Genomic DNA, 19,495 nt, shown 5'->3' on the forward strand with positions numbered 1-19,495 from the left:
AAGGGTTATGTAAGCAATGACGGGGCCAGTGCTGAACAGACCATGGCCAGGTGGCTTTCATGAAGTGCCAAGTATGAGAAAAGCTGAAAATGTTCTATGAGCCAACTCATATAATCTTTCATTACATGAAGAAATCAAAGGATGCAAAAAAATCTTTCTGATACCAACTAAAACTCCTTACATTATTGCAATCAAATCAAAAGATACAGTAAGCATCTCCTATTTTTGTTATTAGTGAAAAATAATTCACTTTTTTCACTTTTAATTCACCTTCTTCGTGAAACTTCTATTTGGCAAATATTCACACATGAACAGCTTTTCACACCAGTAAGTAAATTTCTGGCAGGAAAAAAGCTCAAAACAAAAACCAGGAATGCTTTCACTTTCCAAAATTACATCTCCGGGAAAGGATACTATTACTCTTGAGGTCTCTGTGGATGATTGACTTGGCATGCAAATAACTGAAAAGGAATATCATAGATTAGGTGGGTTAGATAATACTTCACCAATCAACGATTCAAAATTCACTGTACTACTGAAACATAAATTCTGTTGACATTCAAACTGCACATTCACACAGGCAGAGAAACTTCAGTTACCTATGACAGTTTCTGCAACATTCACAGGAAAAAATAAAATTAAGCTTTGACTTCCAGCTCAAATCTCATGCTACTGATGAATAACAATTATGCTCCAGCTTCTGCTTTTCAATTCTAACCCAATATTCACAGTAACAAGAATTTCACGGATTTCTTTCATGCAATTCTGTGCTGAAATTTCTGCTTCCCAGCCTTAATGGGGACTGTCAAGACTTTGTGAGCTAGTCACAGCTTTAGATAAGGTTTTTCTGAATTGCAGGAGCTAAATGTGCTGCCCAGTCTCAGTGCGTACTCAGGTACACTGACTGCTTTTTAGTAGAGGAGTGGAAAAAAGATTCTCTGATTGCAGCCTGGATAAACAGATGGCAGGGAACACAGAGGAAAGCACTTGCCCCACAGCAGATACAGCCTGAATTAGTCTCCCATGGCTCTTTGTTTAGTCAAAACCACTGGAAAAGCCCCAATTTGTGTCTCTGCTTTGAATCGTGTTCACAAAACAGTTTCTGCATCTCCCCTACCTACAGATGGAGCCTGGGGAGATGCACAGGCTAACAGAAGGCTAAGGCTGGAAACACCTCCATCCTCTTGACTGAAAATGTGATGGAGTACTGAGTAGAAAAATGGCACAATGAACTGCAATCATCATAGTGGTTTTTCAGCTGAAGTGCGATTTCTCTGGTCTTACAGTAGTGTTCTGATTTTGACACACAATATTTGGCTAGTTTGGTAAATTCTAACTCAATGGCCCTCAATGGGAGTAAGGATTATTTACAATCCTTAGAACAAAATAGGGATGTTCTCTTCAGATGTTGAAACCTGTTATTCAGAGAGCTCTGATACTTCCACCAAATGCTTTGATGATTGAGACAGGACCATGGGCTCAGCAAAGTGAGCAGAGAGCTGGCCTTATTTGCCAATGCCAACCAGAGTGTGAAGGGGATAAGTAAACTTGCCCCAGTGCTCATTTGCAGATAAGTAATTCAATACTTACTCCATGCCTTGTGCAGTCTGTCGTGCAATATCAATTAGCTTGATCATTTCAAATTTAGTCTCAATGATGTGTAGATGATGATACAAACTGGACCCTTCACACCATTGTGTAACAATAGCCAACTGGGGTTTTGTTGAATAACCCATGAAAAGCAGGATATTCACATGTCGTGTTTTCCTGTTTACAAATAAATAAGAATCAAGAGGAAATCAGACCAGAAAATCAGGAAAACCCAGGCAGATCTATCACAGTCTATGTATATATTTCCAAACAGAAAGTGTTGGGTCAATCTCAGCCTCTTGCTAGATTAATTTAATTAATTATTCCTGAAGTTAGCCTTTCTTGTTGTACTTACATGGAATAAGTACTCTGGGGTAACTGAAAAATGCCAGAGCTCTTTTATGTTTTCTTATATTAAAAAATTGCCATGGGATCCCAGCGTGTGATCCCTTTGTCCTTGCAGCAGTGTGGACTAGGACAGTTCTATGCTATGTGACTGGGCCTTTTTCAGGTTCAAGAATTTGTCAAGTGATGCTGAGAATAACTGCTGAAGAAGTAAGCAGTTGGTTGCAAATTCTACCACAAAGCTAAGTAAAGATGAATCATAATGGAGAAAGTACAACTGTAGGAAAATCTGCCTTGTCTGTGTCAAAGGGTAGAACAAGTGACTATGTATGCTGAGAAACAAACAGGCTTGGCTCCATCCAATGGACTACCAGCAGAAAGCTGGAGTAAGATGTTTGATTTCATTCAGTTCTCTCACCAGTCTGTAAAGACAGAGAAGAGATACCCAAAGCAGCACACCCAAGAAAGCCTCTGCTTCCACAGCTATGAACTTAAAGAGTTTTTGGAAGCAATATTTTCCTAGGGTAAAAGGCTGACCATTCCCTTTTACCATGTAGATTATTTGGGATGTTTCTGCAGCATAGGTGCCCAGCTCAAGCCATCAGGTTTCCAGGGACAAAAACCTTCTTGCTATTTTAGTTTTTTAAAACACAATTAACATGGCTCCAGACTGTACTTTGATGTAATGTTTCTTCACAATATATATTCTATTATATTATGCTGATGGATCTTCTTTTAAGAGCTGAACCCAAACCAAATACCTCCTTGGAGATTGTGGAAACAGTAGACATGAGAAAAGGAAATAATGAAGTGACTTCATAACAACTATACAAAAAAAAAAAACCTCAGAGAAATTAATGTTACTGAACAAAAGCTATTAAACTACAGATAATATGGGCAGGACTGTAGCTGAAAAACCAACCACCAACCATGTTCTCCTTCAATTTCAAAATGTGAATGAGAGGAAAGAAAGGCCTGCAGTTCATACTTAGGCTTGACTGTGCCCTGGGGGTAATACATTAGCAAAAACTAGTTCTGAGTGTTTGGACATATATGTATTGACAACATAGGTATGCAGACAAACACAGTGGGTACAACGAAATATTTTTAAAAGGCTATTTTTTCTGCCTGAAGTATCATGTAGAAGTGAGACCAATATGTTCCAATGGAGATCTAAAAATTCAGTTTAATTAATGAAGTACAAATCTACACACATTATTTCATGCCATTAAAAATATTCTTACCTGAGCACTCCTACTTCATTTTTGAAAGCCTGTAACTGTTGAGGTGTGGGTGCTGTAACATTCAACATTTTCACTGCCACATCACCTGTAAAACAGCAAGTTTTAGTAAGTGCCATTGATACTTATTCCTCTCTTGAGAAAATGCTATAGAGAGCATCAGAAATTTTGGGATACACTGTTTTTTTATCTTACATGAAATAAATCACTACAATTTTAAAGTAAGCCAATGTTCAGTAAAATGTAGAAATTCTGTTCTTACTTTACTCTGAGAAATCAAAGCCAGGCCAAGACTATTGAAAATAAACATCTGAAATGCTCATTCATCAAGATGCATACTTCTGCCTTTCTAATGTTTCATCTTTATTCTAATAATTTCTCAGTTCAGAAGAACATGCAAGAGTTGAGTTTCTAAGCAATATGAAGTTCTTACACTAGTTATTTAGCACACTACTTATTAATTTAAAAATCATATTTACTGCACTTCATTGAGCTCTCCTCATTATGTCACATCTCTATTGTTCTGAGGAGCCCAGAACTGGGCCCAGCATTCCAGATTTTGCATCACCAGTGCTGAGGGGAAGGATTGCCTCCCTTAACCTGCTGGCGATGCCTAGTGCAGCCCTGGAGCCCATCCTCCCTCTCTGTGGCACAGACACACTGCTGGCTCAGCCTGGTGCCCACCAGAATCCCAGGCTTGTTTCTGGGAAGCTGCTGTCCAGCTGGGTGTGCCCTGGCAGGCACTCAGACCTCCTCAAGAATAGCTGTTTGCCATCATGGCCACTTACCATGCCACTTTCCTTTGTAGACTGTTCCAAATGATCCAGAGCCTATCCTTTGTCCAACTGTGATCTGTCCATCTGGTATCTCCCAATCATCGCTTGAATCCCGTCGACCAAGAGTTTTCTTTATATATGTGCAAAAACAATAAAAAGGAAGAAAACAAGTGCGTTAGTGTGTCTGAAAACAGCTCCTTTATAAAAAATTTCTCATCAGCATTTCCCATCATTAATGTCCTAAAAAGATTATAATTTTCAGATGTCTTTTGACAGGCCAACATTGTGTAGGGCTAAAGTTAGCCCTACACAAAACCTTAGGACACAGGTATGCCAAATTATTATCTGGCATGAAACATTTGCAACAGCTTTCTGGCAGTGTTAAAACCAGAAAATATTAATAAATGCTAACCAAAAAGCAAGTAGTATTTGATTTTAAATTGTTAATTGTAATACTAAACAAAGGTTTGGGGTTTTTTAAGTGTATGGTTTTATGTTTTCATGTATCATTACATGAAAATTTGTTATATAGATTTGTTACTTTCAAAGTTTATGAATCATGGTGGGAGAAGTTAAGCTGTTATATGAAGGGAAAGTGGCATTACAATAGGAGGCACACCAGTAAAAGTGAGTTTAGTCAATTATTTAAATTCTTTATATATCAGTCCCACAATTATTTATGGGTTTAAAGTGGGTTATCCCACTCTATTATTTATTGGTTTCCTTGATCACTGTCATATTAATCTTCAAAATAATTAATAAAACTTGGATGAAAGAGGAATATGGTTGTCTATTATTTCTACAAAAGAAAACAGTTGATCTTTCCCTTACCATTCGATTTCTGTCTTCTGAGGATGAGGATGATTTCCTTTCCCGTTGGGGTCCTGGTGATTTCTGTAATGCTTTCACATTGGTTAGTGACCCGGGCAAAGAAGCAGGAGGTGTTGCAGACAAGCCTGAAGCTGAGCCTAAATTTCAGAAATAGGATAGTTTTATCTTTAAGAATCCACATTACAAGTATGCATTGATATTAGCTGCAAGAATTGTGTTTAAGATGCAGTATCGCTAAACATCAATGTGAATGTTAAGAGAGAACAAACATATACAGGAATATTGTCCTAATATTAGATTAGTGCTCATGTCTCAGATTTCAGGAAGAGACAAATCTATAGAGAACATCCCTGTATAGATAGTTTCCAGTCTCTTGTTCATGAATTAACAAAGGACAATGTCTTTTTAACTAAGAAAAAATACTTTAAAATGCATTTTTAAAATTCCATCAATTTCTTCAAGAAGAACAATAGTATTTTATTTCACAGCATCTACCTGTTATATTTCTTGTAGCTAAGCTTTTAGGAATCAAACAAATAGCTGAACTATTGTACTTTGGAATCAAAATATACTAAATGCATATAATTGAAATGCTTTCTGTTGAGTCTCCAAGTGCCACCTGAAAATAATTTGGCTGTTTTAAAGCTGTTAGCAGAGAACTAGTATTTTAAAACTAATATTAGACTTCAGAAAGGATTAAAAAACAATAAATACTTAAGTTAGCTATTTGAAGCATATTCTAGGAAACACAAAAAGAACACTATGACTGTAGCCTGTAGGTTATCTAAACAAATCTATGCAGGAAAATGTTACTAAGAGAGCAGTTTCAGAGCCCCAGTGGCCCTTTTCAAATAGAGCACTTCACCTAGACACCGCTTTTTAAAATACATCACAATTATTCCTAACAAGGTTATGCTGACCCTTCCAATGCAAAGGACATAAAATAGGGTCAACTGTTAATTAAATTCATGCTGCTTTGCTAAACAATGTTATGTCATTGAACAAGACCTCTAACATTCTACTGCATTCTCTCACATCAGTGCTCTGGGAAGTGGTGGAAGACAATACTCCTCATGTTCTCTTCGAAACTCCTCTCTTAAGCAAAAAGTATCTCCTAATGGCAACTAGAGTTCAGAAATGGACTTAGTGACTTTAAACTGCTGCTTAAGTTCAGTCATTCAGTGCATGCTAATTTATCAGACTATATGTATACATCACTGGACTCACTATGCTAAAATCTATACACTTAGAAGTGGACACACAAAACTACATACCAACAAATACAAAATGGGACACAGCATCTGTAAACTGTCCCACATAACAAAGCAACAATAATGATGTATATTGGGCATCCTAACTACATTTATAAACAGCTGGAAGCCAGTGACCTGAAGGATGGGCTTGCATTCATGTTACAGCCACCATGTAACATTTATTTATTATATGATTCATCTGAAATCAAACATACATGGAATTAAATGTATGATGTTCCAAGAACATGAGCAATTTTCCAAAGGTTTACTGGGCTACAGATTTCCTCTGCAATGGCAAAGATCTAGGATGCATTTTCTTTGAGGTAACTAAAATCTACTATTTAAATTTTAATACTGCAATATGGGAACACTAGCACAATATTCACCCTTCACCAAAAATGCACATGGCATTTCACTGTATTTTCATGCTCTAGCACATGGCAGAATACTGTAGTTAATCTGTTCATAATAATACCAGATGGCCTGTCTTCAAGTTATTAGAGTAAAATACTTCAGATAACGCTGGATTTAAGTCAATAGCTTGGCCTCTGAAGCAGTAAGTAACATATTTCATTTTTCAGCCAGTTTGCTTGTTGGGAACACCTGTCTTCTTACAAAGACTTCTGGAAGATCTTGACAAGTTCAAAAGGTGAACTGCTCTTGATATATTCTGAAACAAGAGTCTTTGAAACAGCCAAGATGGTAGCATTTGAAAACCACACTACATGCACTGAACTAACCATTTCTACACATATTATGTAGGGATACAAATGTGAATATTTCATGCTATTACTCAATAGTTGGTTTCTCCAGCATACGAAATCCCACAGAGTTTTTTTGGGATTTTGTGCAATACAACAGATCCATTGACAGCTCAAGGCCTGAATTACCCCCATGGCCAATGACATGCAAATCTAAGTGTCTTATTTTATAAAGTACGGGACAGAAATACTGTTTCAGTCAAATTTACTAACTAAATAAAAACTACTAAAACCATCTAGAGCCCCGATGTGGTGTCACTAGCACACTTGTCAAAATTAAGTATTTGTTGAAAGCTGACATGACACATTACTTGACAAGGCTGAGACCTAAGAAGATATCAATGGAAATGTTTGTAATTCACGTTTGATTTCCTACATCTTTTCAAAACAATATTAAATATAGAAGACCATTATAGCACTGAACTGACTTAAACTGAACAGTCAAGGAAATTCTAAGTTAAGGACATAATTTTATATTTAAAATCACTGCAATGCAATCCAATGTCCTTTGTTTAGAAAGTTTGTGTTAAGGTCCATGTTAAGAAAAAACCTCAACTATGAAATTCCTTGCTTTTAAAGATTTAAGTCAGACTTCATTTATAATAATTTTCAAGCAGGTAAAGGTGAAAGTGAGTATGTGTGAAAAGCACATTCAAAGCATTCCAGCCAGGCCAAGCAAAAAACAGAGGTGTTTTGATAAACTCACACACTTACATACACACGGTGTGAGGGTGAGGCACAAACAGCATCTGTGGTTTTACTTATTTTGTTTGGGTGAAAACAAGAAAGAAGAGCCCAACTACCTCTGAACACTGGGCCAGGCTCAAAATCAAACACTATTTCACTGGGGACAGAATGAAGGAGGGGACTGGGAGTCCGGGATTGGTATTTCCGAAGACAGCGCATCAGCTGGTTCAAAGGGGCTGTTAGAGAGAAAGAGACGGGCAGGCAGAGACAGAAAGACAGACACATAGAAGAAATGAAAGAAGTCATGGGAAATAACTAGGATGCTTTGACTCCTAATCATAGATTTCTTCTGTACTTTGAAGGAAAAAAAGTAAATTTCCAAGAACACCATTTCAGGACTGGAAATAGCCAATTGTTTTCAGATGCCAAGCAGACAGTTTATGATCAAAGTTAAAACCAACATGATCGCACAACATTTAAATGTTGGACAAAATGGGCAAAACTCTGGAGAGCCACACCTATCAACACATACAAAAAATAGCTTAAATGGCAATTTGCAATTAGTAGCTTGCAGGGTTAAAGGATATTTCTTTATTTAAAGTGCCTATTTCTGGCATTATTAAAGACAGCTCCATGAAACATAACACATCCTACCAAATACCAGATTTGCATGGGAGAAACAAAGGGAGTGAAAGTCCAGAGTACAAAACCTTTGAGCCTAAGAAAAGGTGCACTATGGTAATTCAGACCCACACTTATGGCTGAAGCAAGTTATAATCAGTAGGAGATAACTGTGTTACTGATTTGGAGTTGGAAAAACTGTCATATGCCTGCCCTACTTAGTATTCTTCTATTTTCAATATTTCTGCTTTATTCTTATATTCATGGGAATAAATACAGCACATAAGAAGCCCTCTTCAGGACCTTGACAACCAATGGGAGAAGCGACTTAAGAGGCCCGTGCACAACACGTGAAGAAAAATAAACCTTCTGGCACTAGTTCTGACTTAATTGTGAATTAGGGCAGTGAGTTACTGAAGGAAACATAAAAAGACCTGGCTTTAGTGTAAGATCCTAATAATTGCTCCCAAGAGTAGCACAGGCATGCAGTACAGCAAAGCAGCAACTTCAGCAGGGGTAGAGGGGGAGAAGAACCGGAGTATTTCAAGCTGCTTTAGGATGCAGCAGTTCCTATGGAAGGCACATCTATCACGATGGTTTTCATTGAAAACCCCTGTTGTTTCCACGTGTCAAAAGGTAACAACAGGCATGAAAATCTTTGGGAAGTTGTAGTGTACCTGTGTGCAGCCATGTGAGTGAGTAAGTGTGTGTGTATGGGTGAGAGAAGTAAAAAAGTAATTTTAAAACTAAAAAAACTAGATACAACTTCAAAACTTTTTCTCCTTCTGTCTCCCCCACTCCCAGAATGACCAGCAAATGACTCAAATCTTTGTGAAACAAATACTAAGTTCATGGACAAGCAAATGTAAATTCACTTTTTTGTTCTAGTCATATCTTGAATTGTGGCTGTGTTTTGTAGAACGAAGAAGGGTAATTGGAAGGGACAAAATAGTTATGTAATTAAAAGTAACACAGTAGTTAGTTTAAATGCTACTTACCTCCCTCTCCTCGTAAACTCTGGTCTCTAATCAAGTCCTATAAAAAGTTAAAAAGCTGTATTTAATTTAGGTATTAACACTTACATTCTAGCATCAAATGAGACTGATAGGTTTGTGAATTCATAGTGTCATATGTTGCCCATGAAATAAAAGTGGTTTCCTACCCTGACTTACTAATAGCAATGACTCAAAGAACTACTACTCAAAATTAAGTTGCTTTAAAACAGCATCTCTCTGCAGTAAAGTGAAATGTACACCACCCAAAAGAGATGCTGACAAGAAAATATTGACTTAAAAACATATCTGATCAAAGCATAGAAAGAAATATTGAGTAAAATGTTCCTGTTACAGTAGCAGAAATGGTTTGAGTTGTCATATCAGAACCTTGGACACCAATTTTCTGTACTGAAGTACATCAGTTCAATGAATCCTGCTTTGATTTTTCTTGTAACAACACACCTGATTTGCATAGCCAGGCACACTGTTCTTCTCAGAAATGACTAACTTCACTTTCTTCACTTGCAATCCTCTGTGAGCTGAAACTATCTTTTGCAACATGCCCAGACTAAAAGCAAACTACACTAAGGATTCTATAAACAGAAGGAGAAAATTCTAGTAGATTGCTTCTGTATGTCCGTTTTTATAAAAAAGCCTTTTTTGGATTACACTATTATGTTTATTCCCTTCTTGTTCCATAATTATATTTGTTCTCTTAACCACCTGTGCTTTGCCAAAAGCCCTGGCTATGCCTCAGCTGCACCACTGCCATATACCACATGCAAATGCCTACATAGCCACACTAAAATTAACATTTCGCCTTTCCCTCAGCTCACATGCAAAACTGATTTTGTGCCTCAGTGTCCAGGCAGATTTCAAGACTTCTCACCCAACAAATGACTGATTTCTAGAGAACAGGTTTAAGGATAAAATACAAACTGCGCATGTTAGCAAAGCTAGCAAAAGGTAACATCTTGAAAGGTCCTGTCTTTATGCTAATACCAACCATTATTATTAGTTACATTTCACCATCAAGAGATTTCAAAACTGTGGAAAAAACCTTAATGCAGCAGTTTCTGAACACTCCAAAGGAATTCTCAGAACAACATAAACTGGGCTCTTAAAACTCTTAGGGAACTATCAGAATATGTGAACTCAGTTTAGTTTAATTATTTAGTTTCCCTTCAATGCCAAAATTATTACATGGAATACAAATACTAAAAAGTCTATCTTGCGTAACAATGTGTTTAACACAGAATGGTTTGCAAGAGTGGCTACTGGCTACAGCTAACAGCATAAGCCTTGGGATTAATGGCAGGGAAAAAAAAAACAGTTGTTTGGGGTAGAATGTTTCTTTGAGAATGAAAAGGACAGAACTGTCAAAAAGCAGTTCTGCTTTCAGAGAAGGGATTATTTGTGCTCTTACACCTCTCAACAGTATAAAATAAACTATAAAAAAATGAAAAATTAATGATCTTTGAAGATTCTGGCTGACCACAGAGGATCATCATAGAAACAGTGTACATTGTGTACACAATGAATTCAACACACTGATATTCACAAGGAACACATCACATCTACTGTTCCTGATCTAATGGCTACCAGTACTTACATCAATATTGACTGGCTCGATTGTATTGATGTGGACGTTGGGAGCTGAAGAGGATCGGTCGCGTTGCCCAAATTGATTCCGATGGTCTTCATCTGCTGGTCGGAGGGGCTGTGGGATTGGAATGGATTTTGAAGGAGAAGGACTAGGGAGAATTGGTGGTCTGAGAAACAAAGTCAAGGAAAAAGAGGATTTAGGTCTACAAATGGCTTCAAACACTGCATAGTGGGTGTGGTAAGTCCTTTTCAATTATAATAATACATAACAAAAAAACTGATCTAAAGCCCTGAATTAAAGCAATTTATAATTTACCATCTCTACTTCCCTATGATCAATTGCAACAACTCTCTGTGCATCAACTACCTGACCACATGGCTGTGAAGTGTTCCGAATTAAAACAAAGAAAACTCTACCATACCATGTCAAACTACTAATAATAAATCCTGACCTGAAAAACTCATGCTGACCAACATGCATTGCTGATAGCAAGATACTCTGCAGTTTCCTCACCTCTGAGTAAATGCAATACACTCATTTTAATGGTTACCAATTGAGAACTAAAAATGCTTAACATCTCATATTAACGTTACAGTCAGAAAATGTCATAAAACAAAATGTATGAATGGGATTATTTTTCAACAAAGAAAGAGTAAAAATTACTTCTGGTCATTCAACTCAATTGATTAATAATGATGTATTACTGATACTAAAAAATAACATGGCCAATGTATCATTGATACTAAAAATAAACATATCACCCTTTAAGCTCAACCTTTAAGAAACAATTTTGAATAGCACAACATTTCAAATGTTATTTACAGTGCTACAATGCAATAGGTTTGACTGAAAAGGTAAGTGTTCAGAACACACAAACAAGCTTCCTGAAGAAATGCAAAAACTGACAGTCATAAATGTAGATAAAGCCTTTAATTATGGTATAATGAATTGAATATTCAAAAGATAAAACAACTGAACACTTGAGTTTTTTGTTTGTAAAAAGGCAGAAAGTTACTTCTTTGGTTATCCATTAATTTTGTTGAAGTGCAATGAACTGGCAATTATCTCTTACCCTAGTCAAGGTCAGTCACTGTTAAGCATAATGATTCAATCTAATGGATGTAAGGCAAAAGGCTAATGAAAACTCCTGCCACCTTTGTCAAGAGAAAACTTCATGGCAAAATATACACGGTATCTGACAACAAGGTTTTTAAGAGTTGTTTTATTTTTCTATGTTCTAAAAGAGGAGGGGAGTCCTCCAGCCATTCCATGACTCATGGATTAATTATCAAGCCAACAAAGGCAATGCCCACAGGGACAAGCTTCAGAAACAAAACAGACAGCAGCATATAGCAGCAATATGTCCTGATGCCACCTCCTGTAAGCAGTGCTACTTGGCCTCTTCAAAAACTTTTGGGGAAACTAACATTTTCAACAGGACATCTGTGGTATTCCTTAAAATCAGAGGGTTTTGGGCACATTGCAAAAAGCAGGCCTCAGAGACAGCAGGATGGCGATTAGAGCTAAGCAGTAGCTATAAGATTTGTCAGCAGAAAAATTACACAAGAAGTAGAAAGAAAGGACAAATAGAACAATGGTCTGTGTATTAATGCTTGGGTAGAATAACTGCCTAAGTTGCAGAAAAGTATCTCTGGTGAGATAGTAGGAAGTTCTAAACTTAATAATGGAGCTCTGTGCATTGTATCTTAAGGCTTACAAGCAAGTATTATATTTGAAATAAGCAAGCACTGTTTTAACCGAAGGTACGTGTATTCATAGTGATTGGATAGAACTACTGTCAATATGCTTTTGCTTTGTGTGATTGGTCAAAAAGCTTTTAAACTAAGTTGTAACATTAAGTTCTCAGTCTGCTGCCTAGGATGTGAACTGCTGGCGTCTTCCCATTGTCATAACCATGTAATGAGACTGATGCTAAAATATAAACAGCTCGAGATGCATACCTCAGCAGTCTCATCCTGTTCATGATTTGTACATAGTCCCCCAGCCAGTGATAGACATCTTGGCATTTTTTCAGAAACAGCTCTGGTTTATAACCTACTATCCTACCTTTCATTGAAAAGTTTATCCAGTTTGGCATTGATCCCAGAAATCAGTGTTATCTGTATCCTAAGTACCTGTCATCTTTTCCTTCCTGGCCAATAATCTCACAACTGAAAATGGTAAAACAGTGCTTGTGAATTAATTCAAATAACAGTCTAGTAAGTCTTCCAAAGAAATACCTGAATATGTTATGGAAGTGGGGCAGGATAGAAGAGGCATGGGGTTTATACCCTGCAAAAAGCAGTTACCTACTGTCACATGACAGTATAGATATTGGGAAGATACTGGCAAGCAATGAACTAAAACTACCAATAGTCAAATCTCTGAGAAAGGACCTTGAAAACCGCAGCATTTCAGAAGTTGTTTATTATTTCAGAATTATTTTTTCTTAATGCAGTTGTTGTACATACATGTAAGCTGAAGTTTTCATTCACTGCTGTGCGAGTACCTTCAGGTAAAATATTGCAGATGAAGTTTTGAACTCCTGAATGTGTTTGTAAGTAAATCATGTGACTAGAATACACAGCAGGAGATGGGACACTGCACACATCCCACTGCAGGATTTGACTGACATTTACAGGCACTCCATTCTCATGTTAAGGCAAGTGTGTCAAATGCTGCACAAAAAAAGTATAAGAAGAAAACTCTAACAAGTGTCTAAACCAGGCCAGTACTGTCATTGTTGGGATAGCTAACTCCTGCTTAAACTTCCTGGGAGTTCTCAGGTAATAAGGAAATTAAGGGATGTATATCACAAAACCCATCAGAACACTGCACCAGGACTGACTGACACACCATCTGAGCTCTGCCACATGACAAAAACAGAAGCAATCAGATATTGTGATCATGAGTAAGCCAAGGAAAAGAAAACCAGATTGAGGCAATATTGTTTCAATTACATCCTCCTTTGAGTCATAAATGGTCATCTGCTACTTCTGTATTTCTGGTCACAGGTCATCATGTCCATCATGTTGCTTAACAGCATGCTACACCATACCATGTTTGAAAAAAACTTGAACAGCTTTTTCTTCTCACTAAATTCTTATTGAGGGAAGTCCAGATCTTTAGAAAATAATTGCAGGCTGATAAAGAATTATCTTTTTTTTTTTTTTTTTTTTGTCTCTTAAGCTATTACATGAAGGATCTCTGGGCTTTAGACAACAAAGAATCCAGAGATGGGGATCTCATAAGCAGTTATTAATGGGTGTCCTTGAGACACTTTGAAAAACATAGGTTATTTCTGATAAATGGAATTTTTCCTCAAAAAAGGTAACCAGTGAAGTAAAAGAGACAAGGGGTTTGCTTGCTAGTCTACTGAGATCACAAGCTCAGAAAAATATTACCACCAGCTTCCATCTGTGTGTGGCAAAAGCTAGATCTTGATCAGCATCAAGATCTTATTCTATCAAAATCATGTAACCACAAAGAACACAGTGATCCTCTGAGCTACCAAAAGGCTGTTCCTACAGTATTCCTACACTGAAATTACTCAAGAGGAGGTGTTGTGACACTGGAGCTAAAAGGGCCAGATATCATCATTTGGAAAAGGGTGACATGGTCTATTCCAGGCCAGTTCCAAAACTGTTCTTAGTTCTTAGGTTATGGAAGCATAGTGATGACAAAACACGCTACAAGACAAAAAAAAGTCCCAAATAGCAGCCAAACAAAAAGTCCCCCAAAAACCCCAAATACACCTAAGAAACTTAAAGCAAAAAACCAATCCTCACTCCCCAAAAAATAACAGGCTAAGGCTTAAAGGAACATGCAGTTTGAATATCAGGATCTGAGTTTCTGCTGCTCCTGTGGCCTTTGTGAACAGTTTACAGTCACCTTGATAAAGGAGACCTTCTACAAGGAAGCAGATAAATAACTTTCTCCCAGCCTCTGAGATGTGGGCACTCTTTTAACAAATTATTCTCGGCTTCTGAGGCAACAAGCTGATGTTGTCAAATCTCAATCCAGTATGTTACAACCTTTCCTGGCAGTATGACAGAACATGATTTTACCTTAGACCATATGTTTGGGATTAGTACATTTTTCCCTCCCTTTTTATCAGACAAAACAGAAAGATGTTTTATCAGGAAACAAGAATAACTGATAAGAATAACTTATACCCTTTACCAAGCATAGCAAGTACCCATGTGTCCACAGCTTAACTATCCCACGAAACTGGGTCCACAAGAAAGAGTAAAGTAACTCAGAAACTAGTCTGCCCATGTTATGCTATATACAAACAAACAATTTTATAAAATCATATACAGTATGTCTATTGGATTTTAGAATTTGCAGTGATATAACTATGTTGACTTTACAAATGCAAAATAAAATTTTAATATAGATTTTCCTTAATGTCCTTTACTCACCAATGGATGCCTCATAAGTGTTTAAGAGCTGGTCTACGCAGGAAAGATTTTTCTTGAAATTGTTCTTATGATAGGTGTATTTAGGCTTCAAGTTTTTGTTGACCGTATTTCTGTTTTGCTGTACTTGAGCAAACACTTGAACTGAAAATTCACATTCACCTAGCCTCAATTATAAGGTGTGCACCTGTTCCTTTTTAAAATGACAGCGTCTCTCCTGGACTGAGATTCTTTCTCCTCCTTACACCCTGAACAAGTCCATCTCAGTTTAGCCACTGGGCTCAGTGCTGCACACACTATTACCTGTAAGGCTGCACACTCATATCCAAACCTACTGCAAGCTAAAATGTGTATCAAGGCTTTTTTTTTGACTGCTTTTGTTTATATCAGTGTTAACACCAGGATTTGGTTGTTGTTACTGTTCTTAATAAAGAACACATTGCTTTTCCAGTTCCAAGCAGTTTCTCAGGACTGCTAAGGATCTGGGACACAACGGTATTTCAGTGATAGTAGCAAGCAGGTAAATTTAAATTGTGGAGGCCAAACAGGTTCTGATTTGACTATTTAATTATTTAATCATTGCCAGAAAATTTAACTTTTTAATTTCTTTCCTCATCCCTGCAGCCTGGAAATACTCAACAATCCCAAATTAAATGCCGATTTGTAGAAAAAGACAGCAATACCAATTTGTAACTACAAGCTAAATATCTTTCTTGCAGCACTCTCTAGGAAGTCAGCCTAGAAGCATCATGGGACAGATCTGTAAGTCATTACCCTACACAAATTAGTGTAGGTGAAAAACAACTGCCAGGAGTACCACAATGATGTGCACTCATTTATAATGGCCTTTTGGCCCAGATCAAAGCTGATGAGCCTAAAATTCCTGACAGCTTCACATACCAGAGGTTATCAAGACAACCACACTGTCACTGTTAGACCTCCAAACCAGGTCCAGTTCACTAGCAGGTTTTTGCAAATAAAGTTTTGGACAGCAAAAGGTTTCCCTCACCTGCTGTATGGACTGAGAGTTTTCTGATTCTGATTTAAAGATTCTGATACCAAACCTTTTCTGCAAAGCAAGAATGCATATCAACTCAACTTGTATATTGTAGGAATATTGGGAATATTTTCATGGAGAAACCTGGAAAAGGCTTAGTACCAGAACTTTTAGGCGAAAAGTTCACTGTTTTATGCACAAAAACACAAAGCTTTTGCTCACTCACACATCACAGGGTCTAAATGGCATTGTAGCATAAAATGTAGTATTTTAAGACTGTATCTTGGCTTCCGTGGCTTTTCAGAAGCTTTTCTAGACATTCAAGTATGTTGGGCTGAAGCAGAATGATCAGTGAACATTTGGAAGACAGAAAGGAAAGCAGAGGTGTTTAATCACAAGCTGGAGCCTGCTCAAAGTCAAGGACTGGCAAGCTTCCAAGAACAGTGCACCAGACATTCCCCTTTTCTTCCTCCAACTTAGAAGACGAAGCATATTGGGCAATGTTGTTTTTCAAAGAGCCAAGATGTTGCCAACTTGCTTATTTCTCTTTTTCATGTATCTGTAACTGAGGGAACTGGGTTCACGGAAATTCTGTGCTTGTATATCTCAGATGGAGGAGAAACTTCATGACAGTGCAATGAACGAAACAAATACAATGTCTTGATATACAGTTTCCTTACTTCAATTTTATTACAAATGGCTCTTAGCAGGGAGACCTATGCTTTTCTTTCCAGTTAACTGCAAATCATAACTAAAATGGTTGTTTTGGCACAATAGGATAGTGCAAATGGAAATAACTAAAATGGGACACAAAAACTAACATGGGAGGCCAGACACATTTTATAAAGGGTTCAGAAATGTGAAACAGAATCATATGTGCTCCCACATCTTGGGGTGGAAAACCTGAAGGGACTGCTTGTGGCTCACAGCTGGAAGAATGAAAAGCTACAGGCCTGGATTGCTTTAGGATGTTACACACAAGCAAAGTGAAACAGTTCTCCAGCATGTTTAGCAGCTTTTGCATCATGTCCAATGGTCTTTTCCTTTATGTCCCTTTCTCTTCCAAATTTTTCCATTTGCTCCCATTGCACACTTTCGCTCTTGAACTTGTCTTGCAACACAAACTTCCTTCTTCTGGGCACTTTGCCTGCCATTGGGATCCCTTCACAAGGCTAGAGATGAAGAAGGATGTTTGCCTTCTCTTTCCTCAGGTTTACCAAACAATCAGTAATATCCCTTCCTCCGTGAGCTGTTCCATGCAAGATGCTAGAACAGAGAATCAAAGGAACAATTATTAATCTAGGGAGTGTTATTAAAGTGCTAGTTCCTCATATTTCCCATCCCACTGTTCAGCTCTCAAATTTCAATCCCATATTCTCCTCCCAGACAATCTAAGCTCAAATGTCAACCTATTTTTTAATTCCAGTTGAGCTGTCGTCCCATATTGTAACAGTCTTCTTTAATAAAAACACGGGTGAGTACATGTTTTTATAGAAAAGGCTAGCTTTTAAAATTCAGCTAGATTAATATTTCCACAACTATGTTCTTAAAAAAGCAGAGAAGTATGATTAAAGAAAAGCATGAAAGATAATTAGAAAAAGGTATGGACAGTGCTGGATGCTCATCCAGTAAAATTGGAGCTACTTCTGGAAAGGAAGCACTACATACACAGATGCTAGGGGAACACTGTATGATTAACATGGATATTACATATGAACACCAGCTGATAATTATAAACCATTTTCAAAATTAACAGAATTTTGCAGGCATGATGTCTGCTTTTTTTTTAATCAATAAAGTGTACAACAAAGTAAAAAAGCAGAATGGAGAAAGCTAGAAACCTTTTATATCCTCTGCAATTGCTTGAGAAAAGTTCCTAAACAGCAATTAGTAAGTGTATTTAAATGTTAGCATTTTTATGTATGTGAAGTTTAAGATCTCAAGGCATTAGCCAGCTTTGGTCTCAAGTTTTTTCTTTCTGTTTTCACTTCACAAAACAAAGACTGCCTGAAGTTGCTGGTGAGAATGGACCAAAGTGAGGCAAAGGCAATTGAAAGGTAGGACAATTTAGAATATTAAGATTAGGTCTATATAGTGCTTTTGACATACACTAGAGTTTAACACAATTGGTATGAGCAAGTTTCTTCATGAATCAATGCTCTAGCCCAGTTACAATTTCGGCTCTAGCATGACAAATACTTGACAAGCAGCCTTGCCCACAAGGTGGTCTACTAATATCCATGGGATCTAAAGGAAACATTCACTATCTTGGAAGAAGTACTTTTGAATTCACTTGAATCTGCACAAAATAGAACAAGTAAGAGCAAAATCGTTGTACTTACCAAGTGAGGTTCCCTCTGCAGGACAGTCAGTCTGTTTTCCTGGGAGGCATTTTATTTGGTCTTCCATAAAACAGTCTTGGCTGTCCAGAGAATTTATCTTCTAGTTAAGAGTCCAGATGTGCCTGCATAGCTTCCAGTGTGTTTCTGCTTTAGTTGAGGCACAATTTTCACTAATCCAAGAGAGCCTCTCTGCCACATTCAGCTTAACTCCACACAGCACACATGTCCTGGGAATGGTTTTCTGAAGGTTTCTGTATTTGGTGTTCTTAATAAATATGCACCAGATTTCTTGAGTGTGACATAGATCCCCGAATTACTCTTCCCTGGACATTTGTTCAACTACCTAATGGTGGATGGTGTCATTGATCTCTTTGCTACTGGGAACATAATTTAAATATGGTCTCTTATCTCTTAATGCAGAAAGGGTCCAGAATGTTTGTTGGAAATGGTGAGTTTTAGAGGTCTACTTTTACAAAACCTGGAGCTGCAGCAACAGATGCTACTGGCATACCCCAACAAGAACAGGAAGAAGACAGTTGGTCTGGAGGATACTAAAGCAGTGTATGTGGAAAAGCTACTAAAACAGTATTATGAACCTGGAACTGGCACCTGTTCTCATCAGCCTTGTAGTAATGTGGTTTATTCTCAAGCTGACACATCTCACTTGAAAGCATATAAATGATAATTTAATGAAAACTAAAAGAATTTGTGAGGATATAATTTTGGTTTATATCAATTTTAAGTATAAAATCTTTCCAGTTTAGACCAGGTCTAAGCTATTAAGTAGAGGAAATCAGTTTAACAGGTAATACCCCAACTCTACAGACAGTTACACACACATTAAACCTAGGCTCATTACTAATTTAGAGAATTTGTGTGAATGAAAACATTCTCTTCTTTTAATTTAAGCATAGGTCAATATATTTGCCTGAGAAGCCAGATTACAACAATGCAGAGCTGCAAAGCAATACTTTGAGTGTTTCTTAGCACAGTACTGAAAGTTATGTTATTAAACAGCAGGAATAAGTT

General features: G+C 37.3%; 1 protein-coding gene and 1 long non-coding RNA gene across 3 annotated transcripts in view; both read right to left on the reverse strand.

Moving 5' to 3' along the window:
• BRAF (B-Raf proto-oncogene, serine/threonine kinase) overlaps positions 1 to 19,495 on the reverse strand; it is a 77,188-nt gene that overhangs the window by 12,603 nt on the left and 45,090 nt on the right. Inside the window, exons 8-15 of one of the 2 annotated variants that reach the window (XM_031507954.2) lie at positions 10,713 to 10,872; positions 9,104 to 9,140; positions 7,601 to 7,720; positions 4,784 to 4,920; positions 3,965 to 4,082; positions 3,180 to 3,264; positions 1,591 to 1,767; positions 415 to 461 (exon numbers count right to left, since the gene is read on the reverse strand). In XM_031507954.2, coding sequence (XP_031363814.1) covers positions 415 to 461; positions 1,591 to 1,767; positions 3,180 to 3,264; positions 3,965 to 4,082; positions 4,784 to 4,920; positions 7,601 to 7,720; positions 9,104 to 9,140; positions 10,713 to 10,872 — 881 coding nt within the window. The remainder of the gene's footprint in view (positions 1 to 414; positions 462 to 1,590; positions 1,768 to 3,179; positions 3,265 to 3,964; positions 4,083 to 4,783; positions 4,921 to 7,600; positions 7,721 to 9,103; positions 9,141 to 10,712; positions 10,873 to 19,495) is intronic. The other variant, XM_021551949.3, reaches the window with a different exon arrangement.
• Positions 13,115 to 19,494, reverse strand: LOC110482600 (uncharacterized). The gene is made up of 2 exons (XR_002467436.3): positions 18,467 to 19,494; positions 13,115 to 17,390 (listed from the first exon to the last, which is right to left on the reverse strand). It is a non-coding gene; the product is annotated as an uncharacterized LOC110482600 (long non-coding RNA).

This window comes from Lonchura striata, chromosome 5 (assembly GCF_046129695.1).
Source record: "Lonchura striata isolate bLonStr1 chromosome 5, bLonStr1.mat, whole genome shotgun sequence".
NCBI classification, from domain to species: Eukaryota; Metazoa; Chordata; class Aves; order Passeriformes; family Estrildidae; genus Lonchura; species Lonchura striata.